Source organism: Peromyscus eremicus, chromosome 8a (genome assembly GCF_949786415.1).
Source record: "Peromyscus eremicus chromosome 8a, PerEre_H2_v1, whole genome shotgun sequence".
Lineage (NCBI taxonomy): Eukaryota > Metazoa > Chordata > Mammalia > Rodentia > Cricetidae > Peromyscus > Peromyscus eremicus.
Window position 1 is genome coordinate 98,912,540 of NC_081423.1, and position 24,459 is coordinate 98,936,998.

Sequence of the window (24,459 nt, forward strand, 5' to 3'; positions counted from 1 at the left end):
GGGACAGACCCACTGCTGTTGCCACCACATCCATCAGTAACCCCAACCCTGGCATCTTTTCTGTGCAATCTTGTGGGCAGATGCCATCTCCATCACTGAAAAGGGGCCACTGTGGATGGTTTGTCCAGAGGACAGTGTGCACCAGCCCCTGCCCCAGCCTGGGCTGGGAATGTGCTGAGCATGCCCCTCCCCCAGCCTGGGCTGGGAAAGTGCTGAGCGTGCACAGACGGTACAGTGCATTCTGGGCTGGTACTTTTCCACCTGGCTTGAATTATTTCAGAGAGTCCAAGACACAACCAGGCAGTGGATCAGTCATGGTCCCATGTCTTTAACGAATCTGTCCTTGTCAGAACCCATCTCCTCCCTGGCCCAAGGTTGCTTATGGTGTGGGCTCCCAGGAGGCCTTGGAGCCTCTTCCAGCACTCTGGCATCTGAGGTACAACCAAAGGAGGTATTGTCCTGTTCCTGCAGGCAGCCAATGGCCTGGCAGAGGCCAAGTGTGGGGCATCTAGCTCACTAAAAGGCCACTTTGCACCCCTAGGAGCTGAGACGGGAAGATGCTCTTAGCATCCTTGGCCGATTTGGACATGGTCCTCCTTGCTCTCAATACCCAATCGGCTCCCAGCAGCTGGACTGATGCCTGCTCTGTCTGCTCACATCCCCATCCCTCCCCAGGCCACTCACTCTGCCTGGAGCTCTCACGATTTGAGGACCCCAAGTCTCATGAGGCACAAGGCCTGGCACCCTGTAATATCCTGCAGAACGTGTGTTAACCGGGAGGGCCGGAGGGGGCGATGGATGCACGTGCCAAACAGCCACAGCCCGGAGCTTGGCGTTATTTCAGCCCAGGGCTTTCTACTCTGGCGCAGTATAAAGGTGGAGGGGCCATGGGTAACAGGGGCTCACTTTCCATCTCACACTGGGGCTCAGTGCAGACTCACTGAATGCTAGAGTGTGAGGCCCACAGGGGAGAAATGAGGGGGCTTCTCAGTCAGTTCCGCAGGGGCCCGAATGGGAGGTGATAATTTTACGGACTAAGCTGAGTGCTTAACGATGCTGAAATGGGCAGCCGCGGCAGCTGTGCCGAGGCTTAGAGCCTTCTCCAGGGAGACCACTGAGCAGGTGGTTGTTCCAGAAGAAGCCACAAGGTCGTGGCCATGCCTTTCAGGCTTCACTGAGATGAGATGACTGATACCCGGGCTCCTGCCCGACAACAGAGGATGGCCACTCCTCTCTGACCCAGCTAGCTTCTGGGTCACTAGAAGCAGCCCTGTTCCATGCCAAAACCTTTGTGTTGGTGAAGTGCCATGCTCAGGCAGGCCCCTGGCCCCAGGGCACTCAGTGCCATGGCTGGCTGCAGCAGGGAGGGGGTCCCAGAGGCCTGCAGGAGCTGGGTCAGCCATGACGTTTGGGATCCTTGGCACTGAGTGAACACTGAAGGGACTCTGAGGACTTGGTCTCACACTCGTGGCACTCTGTGAAACAGGCTTGTTCTGTGAGCAAATTCAGCCCTGTTGGAGTCACAGAAACCCCCTTCCTCCTGGCAGGTGAACTAGGTCAGGTGCACTGCTTGGCAAAGTAGCCGGGGTGGATCTCTCTTTCTCCCCATCTCTCTCTCTCTCTCTCTCTCTCTCTCTCTCTCTCTCTCTCTCTCTCTCTCCCTCTCTCTCTCTCTCCCCCCATCTCTCTCTCTGTCTCTGTCTCTCTGTCTCTGTCTCTGTGTGTGTGTGTGTGTGTGTGTGTGTGTGTGTGTGTGTGTGCCCTGCCCCTAGGTAGATGCCCATGTGCAGTGAGAAGTCCACTCAACTGTGCAGGTCCATCCCATGTGATCCGTCTCTGAGAGTGTGCCCTCCCTTCCCTGCCCTTGGTCAGTTTCCCTTCGCTTTCCATCCTGGGCTGTGGGAACAGGGTGGGTGCAGGGCTGGTTGAGAAGGTGGGTTTCTCGGGGCTAGACTCTAATGGGCTCTTCTCTCAGTAACTTAGGGGTGCCGCCAGGCCGGGGGAACTGCCCGCTCACCGTGCCTCTGCCATTTGACCTCATCTACACGGACTACCACGGCCTGCAGCAGATGAAGCAGCACATGGGACTGTCCTTCAAGAAGTACCGGTGAGAGGCCTGGGGACCCCGGGACCATAGTTCTTCACTACACCTTCCCTCTGCCAGCTAGCCCAGGGGGGAGCACTACATGACCCCCCTTCTTCCTGTCTCAGCCTTCGCCTTCCCACCCCAACCAGATCACTGACAGCCCTCACGAGCCTTCCATCCCTCTGCGGGATGAGGGCTGAAGCCCGAGAGGATGGGAGGTCACCTGGATGGAGGGCCCGAGGCATCCCAGGGGATGAGGAGGGTGGGAGAGAGCCCCTCGGGGGTCAAAATCTCTGCCATGGAGCCTGGAGTGGGAGAGTCGGTCAATGCCCTGTCCCCAGTGACCCCAGGATCTAAGGCGAGTGTGCCGCAGCCAGCAGCAGTGGGTTCATTTAGCGCTGAGGGCCTCACTGTTTATTCCTGTGCTCTGATGCCATCAATACCCAGTGTGGTTTTATTAGAGGAAGGTGACGGCCGGCGTTATTGCTTTTATTATTAATGCGCTGTCTGTGCATTGCCATCTTGCCTGCCGTCCCCCCCTCCCCGGGAATTAGGAATCCTGCCGACCTCAGCAGTCTGCAAGATTCTGGGTCACCCGGAAGAACGCTGGGCCCTGTCAGCTTTGTGTGGGGGTGTCTAAGTGTCAGCACCTTTCTTCAGTACCCACTCGGGGTAGGATGGGTGGGTGGGGTTTCTGGAGCCATGGCCTCAGAGGTGACCTGGTCCTAGGTTAGCTGATCCCATAGGAGCTCTGGGCTTTGGACTAGAAGCTTTGGGGATAGGGGATAACAGTGGAGGAAGGATGCCAGGGTCAGAACTTCTTTGGAGACCTAGGAGGGGTCACTCTTGCAGAAGAGGCTTGAGACAGTCTCCCAAGTCCAGGTCCCAAGGACCTCACCCATGGACACTGTTCTTCTCAATAAAGCATAGTTTACAAATGACTCTGGGTGATGAAAGGATGCCCCCCTCCCTTCAGATACCACCTCACTTCCTAGCTTTCCTCCAGTGGAGGTGATGGTTTGGCTTCTGGGTACCAGTCAGGGGCCAGGCATTAAGCGTGACCGAGCTACCCTGAGGCAGCTGGACTGCTGTTCCTGTCAGGGAAGCTGGCACTGAGAGGGTGAGGCAGTGCCTAAGTGAAGCCCTGCCAAGTGCTGCGCTTCCCTGACCTAGCCACACATCGTCACAGGGACACCCTAGGCCAGGGACACACAGAAAGACGTGATCTCAGTCCTGATTTCCCCCGGGGGAGGACAGGTGCAGAATCCGAGTCATCGACACCTTTGGGACGGAGCCAGCGTACAACCACGAGGAGTATGCTACGCTGCATGGCTACCGGACCAACTGGGGTTACTGGAACCTTAACCCCAAGCAGTTCATGACCATGTTCCGTGAGTGATACCCGGAGAGAAGGGGTCTCCCCATGTGTGCAGGGACGGGTCTCCCCCCCCATGTGTGCAGGGACAGGTGCCCTTCCTCCTGGGCCAGTGGGATGGGCACAGCAAGCACCTGCCATCCCCTTAGATAGACAGAAGTGGGAATCACAGAGACTGCCCACAGTGTGCCCAGGGCTGGTGACTGACCCAAGGCTGGGAGTTCTGAGAAGCACATAGCTCAGAGCAGGGGGCCCAGTGGTCTTCCAGAAGCTTCCTGAACCAACCAGAGAAACTGGAAGGGGGTGGAGCGAAGGAAAGGGATGGTAATGAAGCAGACGGATGAGCTTGAAGGTTGTGAAAACCTGGGAGCTCCTTAAGGCTCCAGGACTGGGGTGAGCCTGGAGGAAGGGAGTGGAGGAAGCCAAGGGAGGTGAGCCTTAGGAGCGGAGTGCCAGCCATTTGTTTTGTTTGGTTGGCTGGTTTTTGGTTTTTCAAGACATGGTTTCTCTGTGTAGCCCTGGCTGTCCTGGCACTTGCTCTGTAGGCAAGGCTGGCCTCGAACTCACAGAGATCTGCCTGCCTCTGCCTCCCAAGTGCTGGGATTAAAGGCATGCACCACCACTGCCCAGCTGAATGTCAGCCATTTGTATCTTTTCTTTTTCTTCTGGTGCTGGGGATCCCAAGTGGGACTTGTGCATGTTACGCCAGCTGCATCCCAAGTCTCTGCACCTTTTAAAACTTGGAGATAGGGTCTCAGTATGTCCCAGTCTGGCTGTGAACCCCTGCCTCAGCCTCCCAAGTGCTGGCATTTCAGTCCTCTGTGGTTCTTGCTTAAGGATCTATCTGATGTCACTTAAAATATCTTCTGTTACAATTTTTTTTTTTTTTTTTTTTTTTTGGTTTTTTGAGACAAGGTTTCTCTGTGTAGCTTTGCGCCTTTCCTGGAACTCATTTGGTAGCCCAGGCTGGCCTCGAACTCACAGAGATCCGCCTGCCTCTGCCTCCCGAGTGCTGGGATTAAAGGCGTGCGCCACCACCGCCCGGCCTGTTACAATTTTTTATTCATTTGTGTACATGGGGGCCATGGCAAGTGTGTGGAGGTCAGAGGACAATCTGCAGGGGTCTGTTCTTTCGTTCTGTCTTTGGGATCGAACTCAGGTTGTCAGCCTTGGCAACAGGCACCTCCTCCACCCTGAGCCATCTTACTGGCCCTCGGCTGTCGCTCTAAATTGTGGTCCTCTGCTGCTGTGAGCAGAGTAGCATTGTAAGCATCTAATCTGTGACACTTCAGAGGCTCTGGGCCAGAAAGCCAGATAAGCCGCCTCGTTAGGAATGGTCTAAATTAAGAGCAGGGTGGGTTCTGCGCAGTTCCCAGAGACTTCGGGAGGATATGATCTTTATCCAAGGCGTCAGACTCTGGGCGTTTCTGTCAGCCGCTGAGGTTCAGGCTGTACCGGGCAGAGATGGTTTGCACGGTCAGTGAGTAATGGTTGCGTTAGCCCCCAGAAGGGAGGCACAACTCCTGCCGCCCATGGAGTCTGCACGAGGAAACTGAGATCCAGAGAAGTGTTGCCACCTGCCTCAGGACACACCACTCTGTGGAGACCACGCTTTGCTGGGGCGCCCATTTGGAAGTTCTGTGGAGCCCAGAAGGGAGTGTGGTTCCAGTATAAAGTGGAATGAAATCTGGAGGGAAATATATAAAGGGGAGCCAGGGGCCGCTGGGTGGGAAGAACTGTGGGATTTGAATGTCGGGTAATGATCCCGGAAGAAGGGAAGTTTTAAAGGTGATACGGGAGGCCTGAGGGATCGGGCAAGTGCCACTGTGTTCGGTCGAGAAGTTTTGCAGGCACAGTGTGCTGGCTGACTGCAGGTGGACCAAGGGGCAAAGGTCAATGTGAGGACAGAAGATGGCTAAGAGGTCTCTGCAAGAACCCAACAAGGGGCTAGCAAGATGACTCACCAAGTAAAGGAGCTTGCCACCAAGCCTGATGACCTGAGTTCAATCCCTGGGACCCACACTGGAGGAGAGAACCATCTCCTAAAAACTATCCTCTGACCTCCATACATGCACCATAGCACACAAGTGCACACACATATACATGCACACAGTTAATTAATTAGTGCTATAAAATATTTTAAAAGAATCTGCATGAGAAAATGAAGACTTGTCCTAGAGTAGAGCTCTTTAAATATGGAGTTACAGACTTGGCAAACTCCTATTGATCCTCCTGAACCCCAAGTCAAATGTTTCTTCTTTTTCCCATTGTTTATATGGATCCCCTTGTCTTCTATTTCAAACATAGTGTACTTTCTCACCTTATAAGTATCATGTTCTTAGAATTTTGAGACAGGGTCTTGTATAGCCCAGGCTGGCTCTCTTCCCCTCTCCTGGCCTTAGAGCTCTTTAATTGTCCCCGTTATTTTAATCGGTCACCATGTTTCCTTGTCCATTCACACTGACTGATTCAGCTAATTATATTCTAAATCGGTCCCTTCTGTAGAGTTGGTATAGTGTGGGGCAGTCCTGATGTGTCCTCAGCTGCTGAGCTGAGAGGCCCCCAGCCCAGCTGGAGGCAGAGGAAAGGGAGGCAGCCAGGCATCCATCCAGGAGGGTCTGGCTGCCTGTCTGGGGAGGAGTGCTTCTAGAGTTGTGAAGAGCCTAGGAAACAGCAGAACTGTTATCTGCCCTGGTTACCCACACAGAGAGCTCTGCCTCCCCTCCTGAAACCAAGAAGAGGCCTGGGGTCTGTTCCATAACCAGCCAAGGGCCATGAGCATTCGCAGGCATTGTGATGGGAATCACCAGGGGCTGGGCATGCGGCTCAGTTGGCAGACTGCTTGCCTAACACAGACAAGACCCTGGGTTCCCTCTCCAGTGTCACATAAACAGGGCATGGTGGCATGCACCTATAATCCCAGCAGTTGGTGGAGGCAAGAGGGTCACAAGTTCAGAGTCACCCTAGTTACACAGGGGAGATGTTGAAGACAGCCTAAGATGTACCAGATGTGGATTGGAGTGTCCTATGGGAATCCCCACAGTCCCTTCAAAGAGTGGGTGGGGATGCCACACTGTGTTTGATTAGCACACCTCTCCCTGCCAAGGAAAGCTAGGGTATGGCTCATAAGCATCTGGAGTAGGAAATGGGGTGACAAGAGTTTGGGGTGTCCGGGAGACTGAGCAGCCAGCACTCACCAGGGTTCCACCCATGCAGGAAGGCAGTGAGCTCTGGAGACACTTGGTTCTAGGTCGTAGCCCCTCCCAGGACGGCTACCTGAGCTGGCCGGACCCATGAGGGGACATGGGAGAAGCCTGGTGACTGATGCTCAGATGGGCAGGTTTACCCACATCTGATCTTAGGACCTCGGCTGCGTTCAGTACTGCAGACTATCGCAGGAGGAGGAATTTCTTCATTAACTTAAGTTAATTTTAAAAAAGCATTACTTAAATAAGGAGAGAACCCTTTTGATTATATAATGTGTTGGGCAAATTGTATGTATTGGGTAATCTTTTAACAATAATGCAATAACGATGCTTTCCTGAAAATCCAAGCAAATAATAAATAAATTATTAAAAAGAGATTAAACTCACTTTGCCCCTGCTTGGGGCGAGGGTTCTGGAATTAGGAGATCTTTATCTTAATTCTCTGTTGTGTTCTCAACAGAGAACCAGCCAGGGGACCCCAAGGGAGGCTGGTGGACCCCAGAGAGGCTCATGGGAGCAGGTGATGGGTGGTGGGGATCCCATGGGATTTTATCTCTCAGAAAAGGGAGGAGCTTAGTCCAGGCAGAACAAAGGTTGGAAGGTGTGACAGTGAGGGTGCTTTGCCTGGGGACACTGAGGTGAGCTGGGGACACACACAGGTGAGCTGGGGACATACACAGGTGAGCTGGCACTGCTGTAGCCTGACCTTATTACAGCAAGAATAACTGAGTGGTGTGCACTAGAACTTCCGGTCAGGGAGTGTTGTGTCGAAGACTAGGCCCCCAGGGTAAAGGATGCTCCCAGCAGGAGTGGGTGGGGCCTGGAGATTGTGAGAGGGAGCACAGGCCACACCCTTTTTAGCACAAGCCACACCCACTGCACTAAAGCCTGCCACAGCCACACAGGTCACGTCCATGCCAGTGCTGGCCACACCTACATGTGGGGTCTTGGGCAGGTCTAGGAACCTGATGGGACTCAAGTCAGAAAGAATTGTTCTAGAGAAAAGAACTTTGGAAACAGGGCGACAGCTGTCATTGTGCTGGGGGAGGGGGAGACGAGGTGAAGGAGAAACCCCTGGGGTGACATGTGTGGGGTGGGAGAAAGGAGCCAAGAGGGAGACAGTGCTCTAGAGAAGGGATTGGACAGAGAGGAGAGTCCTGGCTGGGTTATCCAGAGTCAAGTCAGTCATCTGAAAACAAGCTGGGAACCGGGTGGCTCTGGAGGCTCTCTGCTCCGAGCTTGTGACAGTCTCTAGTCCAGGCCAGACCACACGTGGGCATGCTCGGTGGGAACTCCTGGGGGAGGCAGGTCCAGGGAGGCCGGGGCTGCTGCTTGGGTGTTTGTTCGATAACCCATCTTCCCGTCTCTGCGGCCGGGCTGTAGCTCACACCCCAGACAACTCCTTCATGGGCTTCGTGTCTGAGGAGCTTAACGAGACTGAGAAGCAGCTCATCAAGGACAGCAAGGTCAGCAACATGGCGGTGGTGTACGGCAAGGAGGCGAGTATCTGGAAGGTGAGCCCCTGCAGGCCCACTGCCCTGCCCACCGTACCGGCTCCAGCACTGGCCATGCTCACAGCAGAGCCACTTGCCTGAGTGTAGGCCACACCCATTCTGGCACAAGCCCCGCCCACTGCACTAGTGTGAAGGCTCTGGCCACAGAATTATAGGACTTGCCTAGCCCTGTAGCGGCAAAGCCCATGCCTTTGCGGTCCACACCTGAAGCTGCAGGCATGGGTGCAGGGAATCCAGAATGCAGCTCCATCTACTGCATTACACCCCAGAGGATAGACCCTATGTCCTGCTAATGGTAGTCTCCAACAAGCTGGTGACAGTACCCCTCACGCCCTGGACTGTTCCCAGGGACCTAGATGGTTGCTTTGTGAAGGAAACCCTCTACCCCTACCTCTAGGGACTGATGGATGACATAGCCCCACAGGCAGGCTTGGGCTAGAGTGGAACTTAGTGGGATGAGAGGTGGGGGTGGGGCTTGGAAATTAGAACCCTGCCTTCCAGCTTGCCCCCCCCCCCCCATCCCGGGAAACTTGTGAGGGGCGATGCCTGCTTCTGTTCACTAATCGGCTCTCTCTGTTTCTTTGCTCCGTGGCGACGAGGCAGCTCCAGGTATGGAACGGGAGCCTCCACACGCATGCCTTTGCCTTACTCCAGCCGCGGCTACACTGTGGGGTCTCCCTGAGCATGTGCCCTTGAGGATGTGCTAGGGCGGGGAGGACAGAGTGGGGACAGCAGGGTCCAAGGAGCAGTCTTTCCTGGGTCCCTGTGAGGACAGAGGCAAGTTCCTGGGCACAGCCACAGGCAGGGCTGAGGGCAGAAGGGACAGAAAACAGGCCCGAAGCAGTGTGAAGTCAGGGCTGGGCTGGGGAATGCAGGCGAGTTGGTAGAGTGCCTGTCTAGAGTGCACAAAGCCCAGGTTCAGGCCCTAGTACCCATAAGTAGTGTCAAGCCTGTAATCTCAAGAGGTAGAGACAGGAGGATGACAAGTTCAAGGTCATCCCAGGGTACATAGCTAGTGTCCTGCATCAAGCTTGTGACACAGTTGTCTTATTTGGAAATTCTCATGCCCAGTTGGGTAGGATTAGGTCAGCTGTCACAGGTTTATAGTGGTCTGGCAAGATGGGTATCTTTCACAGTCTCAGGAGGTGGCCAGGTGGCGGCACATGGTCCCTTGGTAACGCATGGTGTTTAGTCTTCACCCTGAGTCTGCCACAGGCTCAGGATGGCCACAAACATCGGGTCCTCGGAGACACTCGAGTCAGTGAGAGGAGTGCTGAACAGGGCTGTCTTCTTCCTACACAGCCCAGTGGCTGGGTCTCCGTCACACGGCTCTACCCAGTTTCAAGGAACTCCAAGGTGTGGCTTTGTCCCAAGCCACCCTGTGGCCACCTCAGTGGATTCTTGCTAAGGAAGGAGGAGAAGCAGGTGTTGAGTGGTGTCTCGTCAAGCACCCCAACATGATACAAGAGGCTGGCGTTTGTGCTAACGCCAAGCACTGCTGAGAGTTCACAGGCGTCTCCTCCCTTGTTCTTCCCCTGGGCCGTGAGGATGCCATTGGGCCCATTTTACAGATGGGGAAAGTAGGGCTCAGCAGGCTAGAGGGTGATCCCAGAGTCAGTGGCAGAGAGGACGTTCCAACCACACTTGGCTGAGCCCAGAGCTGGGCTGCTGAACCCCAACTCTGCACAGCCTTCCCAGAATAACATGGGCTCGTGGAGTGGCGGGGGACCCTTCAAAAGGTCCAAAGTCCCTGCTGAGGTGTCTGGGGATAGAGAGAAGGCCTCAGGAGCAGAACTTGCTGAGGCCACCAGGGAAGGAGCACAGTGGGGGAGAACACCTGGCCGACAGAGTGGGCAGTTTGAAGACAGGCCAGATCAACCCTATTCAGCCAGAAAGCTCAAAGAAACTGCATCTGCCCAGTGTCTACAGCTGGAAGGTGTCAGAGAAGGCCGGATGAGAACGGAAGGCCCTGTCTGGGCAGGTGTCATGGAGAGCCCTGGGGAAGAGGGAGGACAGAGGCCCTCCATCTGTGTCTTGTGCAGAGGCTAGCATCCCGCCTGGTGTCTGGGATTTTGTGTGTGTGCTAAGCAGGCCTGTCTTGTCTCGGTTTCCCAGGAAACAGCCAGAGGCTATGGTTTGGGGGCTGTTTGATTATAGAACTTATGAGGGACTGAGGGATAGAGTTTGGGGTGCAGCAGGCTAAGGACAGACATCCATCAGGCCCCAGGGGAAGTGTGCCTGTACAGCAGACAACCCAGACAGTCAGGGACAGACAGAGGACAAATGTTGACATGAACCTAGAGTCATCACAGCCCTTAGAGAGCAGAGAGAAACCACGATGGAATGGCAGACAGGTGGGGGAGCACGAGTATGCTACAGATACGTATTTCTGGAGTCTTTGTTAGTGTGAACATGCCTGTGTGTGTGTGTGTGTCTGTGCCTGTGTGTCTGTGCCTGTGTGTGTGTGACTGTGTATGTGTGCCCCAGTGTGTGTGTGTGTGTGCCTCTGTGTGTGTGTGTGCCCGTGTATATGCCTCTGTGTGTGTGTGTATGTGTGTGTGTGTCTCTTTGTGTATGTGTGCACGTGTGTGCACATGCAGAGGTCAGAGGACAACTTTCAGGAATCAGGTCTCTCCTTCCACTCTGTGGGTCCTAGGAATTGAACTCAGGTCACTAGCTTGATGGCAAGCACCTTTGCCCACTAAGCCATCTTGCTGGCCCAACATTGATCTGTATTTTAACACCTCTCTCCAGCTAACCATTTGTCTTCTCTGTCCTTCACCCTTGGCTCCAGAGAGAGCAGCCTGCATCCATGCCTTACTGAGGACCCATATAAGCAAATACTTTGACTTTTTCTTGGGTAATAAGAGACCCTAACCATTCTTTAATTTCACCTTGCTCCGGGGCTTCCGTTTTATACCCACCACATACCCAGTTGTTAGGATTGTTTTATATAGAGTTGGGAATTCACTGAAATTTATCGCACACCTTTCCTTACATCATCCCAGGTCCCTCATCTCTGATTCTTTCCGGAGTTACTGACCCTCTTTTAATTTTTTTTCTTATTACATTTTCTACTTATTCTCTGTGTATTGGAGAGCATTCCTGGAGATCAGAGGATGATTTGTTGGAGTCAGTTCTCTCCTTCCACCATATGGGTGTCTGAACTTGAACTCAGGTCTACTTGGGTTGTCAGGCTTGGTGGCAAGTGCCTTTGCCTGCCGAGCCGTCTCCCCGGCCCCTCACCTGTGTTCCTGAAGGGGATTTTGCTGTGCACAGAATCCCAGCTTGGTGTCTCCTCGTCAGTGTCCTAAAGACGTTCTGCCGCCTCCCCACACTCTGTCTGCTCACAAGCTAGCTGTAAGGCTTAGGGCGGCACTTTGCCTTTTTTCTTTGTCTGCTTTAACTCAGCATGTTTGACTCTCAGCCGTTTCACTGCGATTCCGTTGGCTACCGCTTTCTTTTTTACTTATATGGAGTTCATAGATCTTTTTGAACCTTGTTGTTTGATCGATCACAAAGTTTTAGAAAATCCTCCCCTGTCACCTCTTTAAATATTGCTTCAGGCTGGACATGGTCTCAGAACCAGAATTAAATGACTGTTGCTCTGGCCGCACTGGACTCCATTCACGATACACTGGATCATTGCTGTGTTCTCCCCTCTTTTATTCCTTTTGGCGTTAGTTTTCTTTCTGGTGATTTTTTAGATACAATCTCATTATGTAGTCCTGGCTGTCTTGGAGCTCCCTAAGTAGACCAGGCTGGCCTGGAATTCACGGAAATCTGCCTGTTTCTGCCTCCCAAGTGCAGAGAATAAAGGTGTGCGCCACCAAGTCTGGTTCTTTGTGTTTTAGTTTTAATGGAAGTTTTCACAGAACAAAAGTTATTGGCTTTGTTGATTTTTCTGAAGATGGGATCTTGCTGTGTAACCCAGGAGCCCTTGAATTTACTGTGTGTGGGTGGTTGTTTGAGCCATGCCCTGAAGCACGGCCCTAGTGAGGTAGTAGGTAACTGGTACATCTGCCTATGACCTTAAGGTACATGCTGCTGGGGCGTGGCCTCTGGAGAACCCTTAAGACCTGGGGTGCACATATGTGTTCTCTCTTCGCTACATCGTGGTTTTGGACGCTGAGATCTTGGACCAGGCAGATCAGTGTGGGACATAGCTCCACTTTCCCAGACCTTACGATAAATCTCCCATGGTTCTGAGTTAACCCCCAAATAAATTCCTTTGCTCATTAAATAGACTCTGTGGATTAACCCCATTAACTGTGTAACTCAGGCCATTCTTGTGGCAATTCTCTTGCCTCAGCCTCCCATGTGTTGGGGTTGCAGGTATGGACCACGCCTGGCTAAACCTTGACTTTAATAGAAATCAAATACTGTCTTTTATGGACAATGCTTCTGGTGCTGTAGCCAAGAAGTCTTTGATTATCCCAAAGTTGCAATGGTTCTCTGTTTAGCTCTGTCAATTTTAAGGATTTAGTTTTTGCCTTTGAGTCTAGGACCCATTTTGAGTTAACTTTGCCATGTGATGGGATATACAGATTCAAGTTCTTCCAATTCCGAGTGACCCCACTGGGTCCCAGGCTCAGACACCCTCTCCCTCTCTTTGCATGAGGATGGCAAATGCCTTGGATTACTTGTTGAAAATGCGTTCTTCCTCCTCAGAAACACACTCCCTTTTCAGCAGTGAGGTGACTGTGGGTGTGAGATCTGTCTGGACTCAGATATTCCATCCACCTGATCTATGTGTCATCCTGAAGTCTGTCCACACTGTCCCCACCCCTCCTGCCGCACATAGGCCTGGGGTCAGCTGCTCTGTGTAATGAGTCTTTCTTTGGACCGCCAGCTCCCAAATAATGACATGGAGACTTCTTATTAAGTATGAAAGCCTGGCCTTAACTTAATGCTCCCAACTAGCTCTTATAATGTAGTATATTAATATTAATATTATATTAATATTATAATGTAATATATTAATATATTAATCTACATTCTGCCACATGGCTCGTTACCTCTGCTCAGTACCATGTGTCTCATTTCCTCCATGTCTGGCTGTCGAATCCTGCTTCTCCCTAGAGTTCCCATCTTTTCCCGGAAGTCCTGCCTATCCTCACCTGCCTAGCTATTGGCTGTTCAGCTCTTCGTTAAACCAATCAGAAGGTGCCTTGGCAGAGACACATCTTCACAGTGTTCAAAAAGATTATCCCACAATAGCTCTGTCTGCTGATGTTGTTCTTTTCCAAAGTCGTTCCATCCATTTTAATTCCCTGGAATTTCCAAATGGGGGTTAGCCTCACTCCATTCATTTCTGTTGCAAAGCCTTCTGGGTTTTCAGTAGGATTTTTTTGGTTGCCTTAAATTTTTTATGTGTTCTGGAAATGAATATGAAAAAAATCATAAGGATAATTTGAAATCAAAGCTGATGCCATTTTCTTCAGAGAGGATTAGCTTTGACTCCTAGCTTGCAGCTAGGGCCTCTAGTCCCAGGTCACCTTAATCATTTATATCAATTGAAATAATTCAAGTCAGAAGTGGCTTCTGTGAGGGCTGCTCTAGTTCACGTCTTTCAGCTAATACCCTCTGTCTCCAATCTAGAACTTCTACCACCTCCTTCCTCCCTAGATGAAAGGAAGGATGGATGGGCAGGGAATGGACAGATAGATGGATGGATGGATGGGTGGTGGAGACATGGATGGGTAAGTGACTGGAAGGATGAGTGGGTTGGTGAATGGATGGATGGGTGGATGGATGGGTGGGTGTATGGGTGGAAAGGTGGATGGAGGGATAGGTGGGTTGATATACTTATGTATGGGTGGGTAGGTAGAAGGATGGATATGTGAATGGATGGTTATGTAGATGGATGGTGGATGGATGGATGGATGGATGGACAAGATGTGTATAAACAGATTAATGGTTGGGTTGACAGATGGATGGGTGAATGTGTAAGGGAGTTCTGGAGAGCTCCACAGGTCCTCATAGCATTCATGTTCACAAATATATTTAAGTATTGGGTCTCCTTGGGCTTCTTGGGAAAACAGTCAGTTCTATGGCTAGAACTAACCTTCATGCCTTTGGTTTAGTTCAGGCCCTGCAATTCACAGATAAAAAATCTTGAGGGTCAGAGGAGAGGGACCTTGCCCAAGTCTACACAGCAAGTTAATAATCATCCCAAGACAAGCTCCTGACTTCTGACCCCAGAGCAGGGGTGCCTAATGTACCAGCTCTACCTTCTGAGCATAAGGGAAGAATCCATCGTCTCCTCCTCCTTCTCATGCAGGGCAAGGAGAAGTTCCTGGCCATCCTGAACAAGTACATGGAGATCCATGGCACTGTGTACTACGAGAGCCAGCGGCCCCCCGAGGTCCCTGCCTTTGTGAAGAACCACGGCCTCCTGCCACAGCCTGAGTTCCAGCAGTTGCTGCGTAAGGCCAAGGTGAGGCTCTGGCCACTGTCCCACCCTGCAGGCCACAGCCAAGGATGACAGGCATCCACCAAGCTGGACATCTCCATGTGCTCTGCCGCCCAGAGTCCTGGTAGACATGCAGGTATCCAGCAGGCCAGGATGCCCTCCACTGGGAGGGACTGGGGAATGGGAGCTGTGACGTCTGGCTCTCCCTCTCAGTCCCAGCAGAGGCCCAGGGCTGGCCAAACTGTAAAAGCTGCTGAGGGGCAGTCACACAAGCTGAGGGGATCCTGGCTGGGTCTCCATAGGACCATTAGTCCTGACAGGCTGCTTCTATAAGCCCCCAGAGTTGGCTCTCTGTAGTTACAGCTGGTACACTGGGAATGACCGTGTGGTGGCCCTGGAGTATTGTCTGAGGCCAGAGTCTCCCACCAGCATCAGTCCCTGTCTGGTCTTTCCTTAGGTCTCTTAGATATGTGTGTGTTGGGAGCATGAAGGATGAGGTAATCTCACACAGCGGCCTGGACTCAGAATTACTAAGCACCCTCCTGGAGCTGGTATAGTCAGTTATAGGGTGAATGTTTTAACATCTTGAGCGAAGGGCCCTTGAGAGCCTGGGATATCTGAGGTGGGAACACTGGCTCCTCCTTTCCCTCCAAAAGCATAGCTTGATGGAGCAAGGAGAGGCCATTTATAAAACTAGACTGTTCCTTTCACAGTGGGGAAACGGAGCCCACAATGATCTGTCTATATACTACCCCTGCAGCTTTCTATGAATGCTGAGACCATCCTTGCCTCTGGTTTCTGGAGTCCTGGGTGGAGGTGGCCCAACCTCCCTGACCATTGGCTCACCCCACCCCACCCAGTTTTTGTTTTGTTTCATTTTAACATTGGTTTTCGGTGGGGAATTGGGGTCAGATGTGTACCATAAGGTCAGAGAACAACTTCTGGAAGTCGATTCTCTCCTTTCATCATCTGAGTGTTGTAAGTGGGTCTGGGGTCCCAAGAAAATGACCCCACAGTGCAAAGTATTTCATGAAAGGCAGAAAGTTCTCCCTCTGCAGAGGGAGCATAGGCATGTAAAGCATTCCCTGGGTTTGTATTTCAGTGCAGAGGGGTCCTGTGCCTCAGTCAAAGGTCAGAGGTCAGGCTCAAGCTCGCAGACGATTGGCTAGCCTAGTGGGGCTGAGCAGCAAAGCGTGACTTTGGGGAGCAGGCTGTGATCCTTGACACATCCTTTTGTCTCAGAAAACCGCTGACAGGGGGAGGGGTTGGGCCACATGGCGTCCTCACTGATTTCTTTAAAGGTAAAACTTTCTTCATCTCGTTTAACCCACTGATAGAAAAACAGAACAAAAACGGTGTATTTCATTTTCATTTCCCGTGTGGAGTTTGAGCTCAGCTCAGCAGGTTTGGTGGTAAGTGCCTTTACCTACTGAGCCATCTTGCCGGCTTCCAGCTCTTCATAGGGTTCGGATTCCCCTATGAGGGCCCAGCACCGCTGGAGGCCATCGCCAATGGCTGCATCTTCCTTCAGTCTCGCTTCAGCCCACCCCACAGCTCCCTCAACCACGAGTTCTTCCGGGGCAAGCCCACCTCCAGGGAGGTGAGCAGAAGGGCCCTGCCCCAGATCTGGGAGTCTGAGAAGGGGACTGAGCCTTGGGGTGCAGAGAGGGGAGGGACCAGGGTGGGTGCCTGAGCCCAGCCCGGCTGAAGCGGCCACCTCTTGGTCCTGGGCAGGTGTTCTCCCAACATCCCTACGCAGAGAATTTCATTGGCAAGCCTCACGTGTGGACTGTCGACTATAACAACTCAGAGGAGTTTGAAGCAGCTGTGAAGGCCATCATGAACACCCAGGTGAGACTCTGACACCATGGCTCTTCTCTATAATAGGAAGAAGGAACTTGCTAGAGAACTCACTCAGGCTTGCAGGACTGGCTTGGAAAAGAGTCCAGCCTGTTCCTGGTTAGCGCATCCCTGAATCGGGCCGCATGGGCTAGAAAGAGGGGCATGGGTCCCCACTTCCAAACTTGGTGTGTCGGTAAGGGAAGAGAGTGCCTCTCTGCAGTGAGCAACCTGCACACCCTTACTGGAACCGTGGATCAGAAATCATTTACTGAGCCCCTGGGAGGACCAGGCCCTGCAAGCACTCTTGGCACAGTTAGGAATTTAGCAGGTGTTCTCGGGGTGAGCCCCGCCGTAGGTGTGGGAAGGTCTGTGCCCTTCGAGCAGCAGTCAGTAAGTGTGATTGCACACCGCTGTTCTGAGGACACTGGCTCACTTGCGGGTTCTAGCTCAGCAAGCCTGGCGGGGCTCAGCCCACGTGCATTGCATGCATGTCCACAGTCCTGGTCCAGGGACTGCCTAATGAGTACCAAGAGCAGAACACTGGGGCCCCTTTAGTGAGTGTGGGGGGCCTAGTGTGTGTGCATATGAGGGATGAGAGCGAGAAGGGCTGAACCTGAGGAGCAGACGTCTTCACAACTTTCACTCACTCCTTGTGCACAGCACTTTAATCCAAGAAAATTGATCCTTTAAAAAAAGTATTTATTTTATTATTTCTATTTGTGTGTGTGTGTGTGTGTGTGTGTGTGTGTGTATGCACCCACATGCATGTGTACATGAGGGTGAGTGCTCTCAGAGGCCAGAAAAGGCTTCAGATCCTGTGGAGCTGGAGTTATAGGCAGCTGTCAGCCACTGCTGTGGGTTCTCTGCAAGAGCATCAAACACGGCTCTCTTTCTTCCCCATCATGAGGTGCACACACCTCAGTTTTTCCTCTCTTCTCTTCTCTTTCTCTCTCTCCTTTCTGTCTTTCTGTCTCTTTATCTCTACATTATAATAAACTCTGTGCAGGGTGGGGAGGAGGTATGGAAAAAGAGCATCAGACACTTTTTTTTTTTTTTTGAGACAGGGTTTCTCCGTGTAGATTTTGATGCCTGTCTTGGATCTGGCTATAGACCAGGCTGGCCTCGAACTCACAGAGATCAACCTGGCTTTGCCTCCCGAGTGCTGGGATTAAAGGCGTGTGCCACCACCGCCCGGCTGAGCATCAAACACTTTTTTTTGTTTGTTCGGTTTTTTTTTTGTTTTTCGAGACAGGGCTTCTCTGTGTAGCTTTGAGCCTTTCCTGGAACTCGCTTTGTAGACCAGGCTGGCCTCGAACTCACAGAGATCCACCTGGCTCTGCCTCCCAAGTGCTGGGATTAAAGGTGTGCGCCACCACCGCCCGGCCCATCAAACACTTTTTAAAAAGATTTCTTTCTTTTTATTTTATGTGTATCAGTGTTTTGCCTGCGTGTATGTCTGTGTACCAAGTGTGTGTCTGGTGCCCACAGGGATCCATCCACTAGAACGAGAGTTACAGAGAGTTGTGAACCTCTTGCAAGAATAGCCAGTACTCTTAACTGCTGAGCTACCTCTCCAGCTTTCCCGAGAACTTATTAAAAATGTGTTGGGCTGAGTGTTTCTGAGGTTTCCATCATCTTGGTGGGGAGGGCATGGCAGATCACATGAGGACAGGAAGCAAGGAGAATCTCCACCTGCGCTGGCTGCTGCCTCCCTTGTCCCTTTTCATTCCATCTGGACCCCGCCCATCTGGTGACTCTGCCCCTTGATTGTCTCTGGAAACATCTACAGACACTCAGGATGTGCTTCCTTGGCTGGGAAGCAGGTGACTGGGAGCCCAGCGTGGGAGTCACTTCTGCTGGTGACTTCAGGCGATGGGCAGCGTCACTGGGAGAGAATGTCTTATTATTTACCCTTTGAGCCTTGTTTTGTCTTAAAAACAAAAACTAAAAAACAAAAAACCTGAACATGTGTTCAATTTTGTTAATCTAAAAAATAAAATAAAATGCAAGTTCAAAAGGGTGAAGGAATCCAGTAGGTATTGTTCATCTGAGATGGACCCCAAAACAGCTAGAGGCTGAAGCCCTTAGCCCCCTTCTTCCCCTGTAGCCCAGAGGGGCTGAAATATCACGAGGACCTGCTATACAAGGGCTGTATAGTCTCAGCGGGCTGGGAACTCACAGCCAGAGCCTGTGCCCAGGCACCTCAGCTAATTTCTTAGAGCCAGCTGGGGCCTTGAAGTCGGCATTTCAAACAGGCACCTGGGGTAACTGACTGCCCTGTGGCAGAGGGTAAGCTTAGGAACAGCTGGCTGGGTCTCAAGGGAATGTGGCCACCATGAGGAACCGGCCTGGCTTGTTCTGGCCCTTTGAGACTTCAGGGAGGGAGGGTGGAGGAGACAGGAGGCTGGCAAAGGAGACTGAAACCTCCCAGGCCAGCATGACCCACCCTGAAGAAAACACGGGCCTTGGGCTGTGGCTCCTGCCTGTGGACACATGGTCCAGATGGGGGCGTTCTAGTGGGAGAGCAGGAGGTGACATGCTACCTCTGCGTGACCTCCCACGTCACCCATTTTCTGCAGGACTAGTGCTTGTCACTGTCAGACAGATGACAGCCATTCCTGCAGATTGACCCAGTGGGGTCATCTCCAGCTGCTGCTCCTGGCAGAAGCTTCAGGCTGGCCGGGCTGGCCAGGCTGGCCGGGCTGGCTGGGAATGCCCCTCACACAGGGACCTTAGAGTTGCCTGTGACAGGGGCTATTTGCTGTCAGTCTGGAGCAGAGGAGCCTCATGTGGAGGGAAATCCTTCTCCCAAAGCTGGTTGTTTCTAGCTGTTTCCAAACCTTCCTCCACAAGCCCCAGAGGCATCGGAGACCAGAGCTCAATGGCTCTTAGAACTCTATTCTCAGTGTGGGGTTCTGGCTTCGGCAGCATCTGGCTGCAGGTCGTCCCAGGCCATCAGCTCAGAAACCACAGCAGGGTGGGACAGGACTGTGGGAAGTGTAAGTCTGGGAAGGCAGCGCCTGTGGCTGGAGTACCATGGCAGCTGACATGGTCCTGGAGGATCTCTGGGCCTCGGCCTCAGGATGAGGAAATCTACCCATAATGCCTGGTGGTCAGTCCCAGGACAGGTTAGAGCAGCGGCATACTGCTTTGAGGGTCAGAGGCAGCAGGATCTGAGTCAAAGAAATCAGTGGCTGTCACCTTTTGGGGACACTTGGATACTGTTGACACAAAACACGACTCTCACCTCAAAGAGACTGTTTATTCTGGAACCAAATATGAGTGATCTTGGCCCAAGAACACAGATTCAAGTTACTCCAAAGACCATGTTTCAAGGTGACAATAGTTTCATAAAGTTTTTATTTAACAACATGGAAAATCATGCCTCAACACACTTCAGACATTGGTGGAATTGTCAGGTGGGCAGGTCTTGGAGAAGCAGGGACCCGTGGTAGGTCTCTGGTGCTAAACAATGCCAGTGTGCTCCAGGGATCTCCTCTTTGGCTGGCCACTGTGCTCCGGGGATCCCCTCTCTGGCTGGCCAGTGAGCTCCAGGGATCCCCTCTCTCATGCTCCACACCAAAGCTGGGTTTATAGGAGCATGCTACCGGGCCTGGCTTTTCTGCAGGCTTCCTGTGCCCTAATACTCCACCAATCTGCCTAGACTAGGTTGCCGTACAGCTTCTAGACATTTGCATAGATGCCACGGGACCTTTCTTTGGGGGTGTGCATCTTATGTAGCCACATGCCTGGGCAGGATGTGTGCCAAGATTCACCTTGTTCCATCTAACTGTATGTGAATGTCCTGTGCTCCTGTGTGTGAGTACTCTGTATCTTGCATGGGATACAGGAAGAGGGCATGTGCTTCTTCATGTGTGACCGTCTCCTGTATACTTGCTGTGTGCCAGACCCACTGTGACAGACCAGCGGGGCTCAGTGGTGGACAAGCCACAGTCCTCACCTTCAATGGCTTTGCAGGCTCATGCAGGAGATGGGGAATGAACAGGAAATGGTGACCCTAGGAGAGGACCGCTAGGGTGCTGGGAGCCACTGAGAACACATTCCTCATCCAAGGATGAGTAGGCTAAGGTTGGCTCAGGAGTAGGTGATGCCTGAGAGGGGATGAAGTGCTGGGTTTTGCAAAGAGAAGAGGGACAGCAGGGAGGGATGAGGCCTGGAGATGGGTGGGGCTGGAGGACTGGACTGTATGAATCCTAAGCTGATACCCCTGAGGGTATCCTGGGAACAGGCAGTGTGAGCAGACAGAGGGGCCAGGTGGATGGTTGGCTGGCTTTCTGAGCTGAGAGTGCCAACCTGGTCTCCGATGCTGAGCATGGGTATGGCCCCTGCAACCAGGCCCCTTTGCTCATCTCTTCCACAGGTAGACCCTTATCTGCCCTATGAATATACATGTATGGGGATGCTGGAACGGATCCACGCCTACATCCAGCACCAGGTAGGTCACCCTGCATCCTCTGCCCCAGGGACTTGAGAAGGTCACTCCAAAGCCTATCACTTCAAAGAGTTGGGGCCATGCTGATGCTGGGGTCTATGTAGACTGCAGCTAAGACAAGCTATCTATTCAGCTCTGCTCTCCACAGAGAGGGCTGGGGTCCAGCAGTCATGGAGACCAGGCCCCACCCTACCCCACAGACCTGGAAGTCATGGAAACTAGATTTTTGTTTGTTTTGTTTTTTAATTTTCTAGGTTTGAAGTTTCATCTTTTTTTTTTTTTTTAAGATTCATTTATTTATTATGTATGCAGTGTTCTGTTTGCATGTGTCCCTGCACACCTGAAGAGGGAGCCAGATCTCATTACAGATGGTTGTGAGCCACCATGTGGTTGCTGGGAATTGAACTCAGGACCTCTGGAAGAACAGCCAGTGTTCTTAACCTCTGAGCCATCTCTCCAGCCCAATTTTCTAGGTTTGATAACTGAGCTAATGGAACAGACAGGAGCCCCTGATCACCACCCTCAAGGGAATCAGTGAGATGGGGACTAGAGTAGGGGTCTGCCCCGAGAAGTGGGGGGAAGGCCTGCTCTCGTGTAGGCTCAGCTGTGCCATACAGCCCCCGTGAGCAAAGAGCAGACGGGCTCTGACGGGCAGACATCTTCTCCTCCACCAGCTCAGAATGCATAGAACCTGGACCCCACGAGCTGCCATGAGCTGCCGGTGGCCTGGGCTGTGCTCTATCAGAATCCAGGTGTGAGAGAAAGCCAGAAGATGTAGAGCCGTGGGGCCTGGGGCCCTGGGGACAGCTGCTGTGGTGTTCGATTTAGGCAGAGGCCGGGTATGTCTGGACTTTGGCCAGCCATGGTATGAGCATTAGGACCTGGAGACTGGTTCTGAACTGTCCTGCTACAGATACGTATCTAAGGCCTCTGAGAAGAGCCTTAGTGGACAGCACAAGGCTCTGTCCCCACGCTGAGCAGGGCTCATGGGCTTCAAGCTAAAGCCTTGAGTCTGACCCCAGAAGCGAGGTCATGTAGGGTAGATCGCTGCCAAACATGTGAGAGTTCAGAGCCCACCTCTGCCATCCAGTCGTGAGTCCCTGGCATATGGCCTCTGCTCTTTGTGAAATAATTAGCATCTATTCTATGGCCTACGGGAATAATGCTTGAGACCACTTGGCATTCAGTAAGTACCCAGTAATGGCACTTACTGAAATTGTAGTGCCAGGCACTCTAGAGAAAACCCATTCTCTTCCCTAACACCTCTCTTTTTCTGACAGGACTTCTGTGCAGGTCCAAGCCCAGTCCCGCCAGGGGCCCACACCGCCCAGAGTCCCTTTGTCTTAGCCCCCAATGCCACCCATCTCGAGTGGGCCCAGAACATCAGCTCGATGGCGGGAGCCTGGCCCCCTACCCACTCTCTGCGGGCCTGGCTGGCAGCCCCTGGGAGGGCCTGCACAGATGCCTGCCTGGACCACGGGATGGTGTGCGAACCCTCCTTCTTCCCCTATCTCAACAGCCAAGATGCATTCCTCAGGTGAGTCTGAGCCCCTGCCTGCACCCCACCTTCCCTGCACCCCACCTTCCCTGCAGCCCACCTTCCCACCTGCCTGGCTTCCCTGTAGTTGGGAGTTTAGTGCTTCTGATTCAGCCAAGAAAAACCCGTAAGAGGTCATCCCTTCTGGCCTTGCCCTCTCCCACCTCCTTTGGCCCCTGCCCAGCCTGTGTGGGCATCTCTCCGGCTGGTCACCAAGACCCCAGGCCCAGAGCTTCTCTGAGTAAGCTCTGACAGATGGATTCAAAACTGTGACTTGTGTTTCTCTGCCCGGGGAGGGGGTGGGCCATGCTAAGCTGGGGGCAGCTGTCACCTCACTCACCACAGTGACGATGCTGGTGGCTCCTTTGCAGGCTGCAGGTGCCCTGTGACAGCACAGAGTGGGAGATGCATCACTTGTACCCCGCCTTTGCCCAGCCCGGCCAAGAGTGCTACCTACAGAAAGAGCCGCTGCTCTTCAGCTGTGCCGGAGCCAGCACCAAGTACCAGAGGCTCTGCCCCTGCCGTGACTTCCTCAAGGGCCAGGTGGCCTTGTGCCAGGGCTGCCTGTGAGGCCGGAGGCCACCCTGCCAGCGTCTGCCCATCCCCGGTTGGCAAGCACCAGCACTTTCTCCTGGCTGCAGCCATGCTCACTGCCAAGGGCAGGAAGAGGCGGCTGAGGAGGCAGCAACTAAAGCCTGAGCTCCATCCTAGGAGGCTCCTTGCCCTCCCCACAGGACTCGCGGCCAAGCAGATGGGCTGACCTACCTGTCTGGTGGGCCCAGGAGCACGCGAATGGAGGCCCCTTGCTTTCTGAGGTCTGGATCAGCTGGTGACATGACCCTGGCCGTTCTTGGGCCCAGGATAGGCCTTCTGATCAACAAGTCTGGGAACATGGCCATGCTGCCCCGCCTAGTTCGCCGGAGGTGTCAAGGGACGGGGACCGGGCCGCAGCCACGCTTGCTGTGAGGACCACGTCCTCTTCTTATGATGCTGCAGCAGCTCATGCAGGGCCAGTGTTTGGCCTGCAGTTGTTTGGGGTGGACAAAGGGCAGAGAACTTGGGGAGGCTGGGAGAGGGACCCTGTCCTCCTAGTCCACCCTCCCTGTTCCTCACTCCTGCTTCCTCCAGCAGCCTTCACTTTGGGCCTCTTCTGAGACACGTTCTGGCATGATCTGCGGCTGGTCCACAGCCTCCATCTCTGCCCCTCCAGGGGCTACCTCCACCACAGCCTCTGACAACAGGCCCAGACCCCACCAAGGCATCCTCTGCAGGCTCTGACACCACCCTGACCTTCCAGCATCTCATGCTGGCCAGGCTGGGACGAAGTTTCACCCATGGTACACTGGCTGGTTCTGGTTGCACAGGTCTACCAGACCTTCCATGACTCCCACCCATCAGGCCCCTCTTGGTCACTCCCTCCTGCTTCCCACAGCCTCAGGCCACTTCCAGACTTCGGTACCCATCTCTGTGTGGCATGCCCACCTCCAGTCCAGGGCGACCCTTCCCTCTCCCACCCCCAGGGCCTGCCGAATCCAGCCAGGCCTCCGAGAACACTGCCACGGCCTATGTGTGGCCTGCCCCCAGCCTCATGAAGGCAGGCTCCCCTGGGCCCAGACAGTTGTGAGAAGGGACCAGCCTGCCTGGGACTTGCTGGTGCCCCCTGGCCTGGTTGGCCCCTGTGATTCCGAGGATCTGACTGCCAGAGGAAAGCAATAGAAACACTCTTCTCTCTTTTTTTTAAAGATTTATTTCTTGAAATAAATATTTTATTGGGATGTGAGATGATAAAGAAGAGATGTGCTGTCTTTTTGTCTTTTGCTGGAACTTCCAAGGCTTGCTCAGCATAGCGGGGACTGGCTAGGGTCCCCAGATGCTGCTCTGTGTTGATGGAACATGACACTAGGGGCTTGGTTAGAAAATGAGGTGCTGCCTGCACCCAAAAGAAGTCCTCACAGCTCTGTGACCACAGGACCCTTCTGTCAAGCGCGGCCTCTGTGCCTGCCCACCTCAGCTGGCCTCTCAGCAGAATCG

At 53.1% G+C, this 24,459-nt stretch overlaps 1 protein-coding gene across 2 annotated transcripts in view; it reads left to right on the plus strand.

Annotated features, from left to right (window-relative positions):
• Positions 1-24,144, plus strand: part of Mgat5b (alpha-1,6-mannosylglycoprotein 6-beta-N-acetylglucosaminyltransferase B) — a 68,609-nt gene extending 44,465 nt beyond the window's left edge. The window contains exons 9-18 of one of the 2 annotated variants that reach the window (XM_059272197.1): positions 1,976-2,107; positions 3,344-3,477; positions 8,051-8,181; positions 8,785-8,790; positions 14,465-14,620; positions 16,050-16,196; positions 16,331-16,447; positions 20,820-20,894; positions 22,172-22,428; positions 22,800-24,144. In XM_059272197.1, coding sequence (XP_059128180.1) covers positions 1,976-2,107; positions 3,344-3,477; positions 8,051-8,181; positions 8,785-8,790; positions 14,465-14,620; positions 16,050-16,196; positions 16,331-16,447; positions 20,820-20,894; positions 22,172-22,428; positions 22,800-22,998 — 1,354 coding nt within the window. In that variant the 3' untranslated portion in view covers positions 22,999-24,144. The remainder of the gene's footprint in view (positions 1-1,975; positions 2,108-3,343; positions 3,478-8,050; positions 8,182-8,784; positions 8,791-14,464; positions 14,621-16,049; positions 16,197-16,330; positions 16,448-20,819; positions 20,895-22,171; positions 22,429-22,799) is intronic. The other variant, XM_059272196.1, reaches the window with a different exon arrangement.
• The last annotated feature ends 315 nt before the right edge of the window (positions 24,145-24,459 follow it).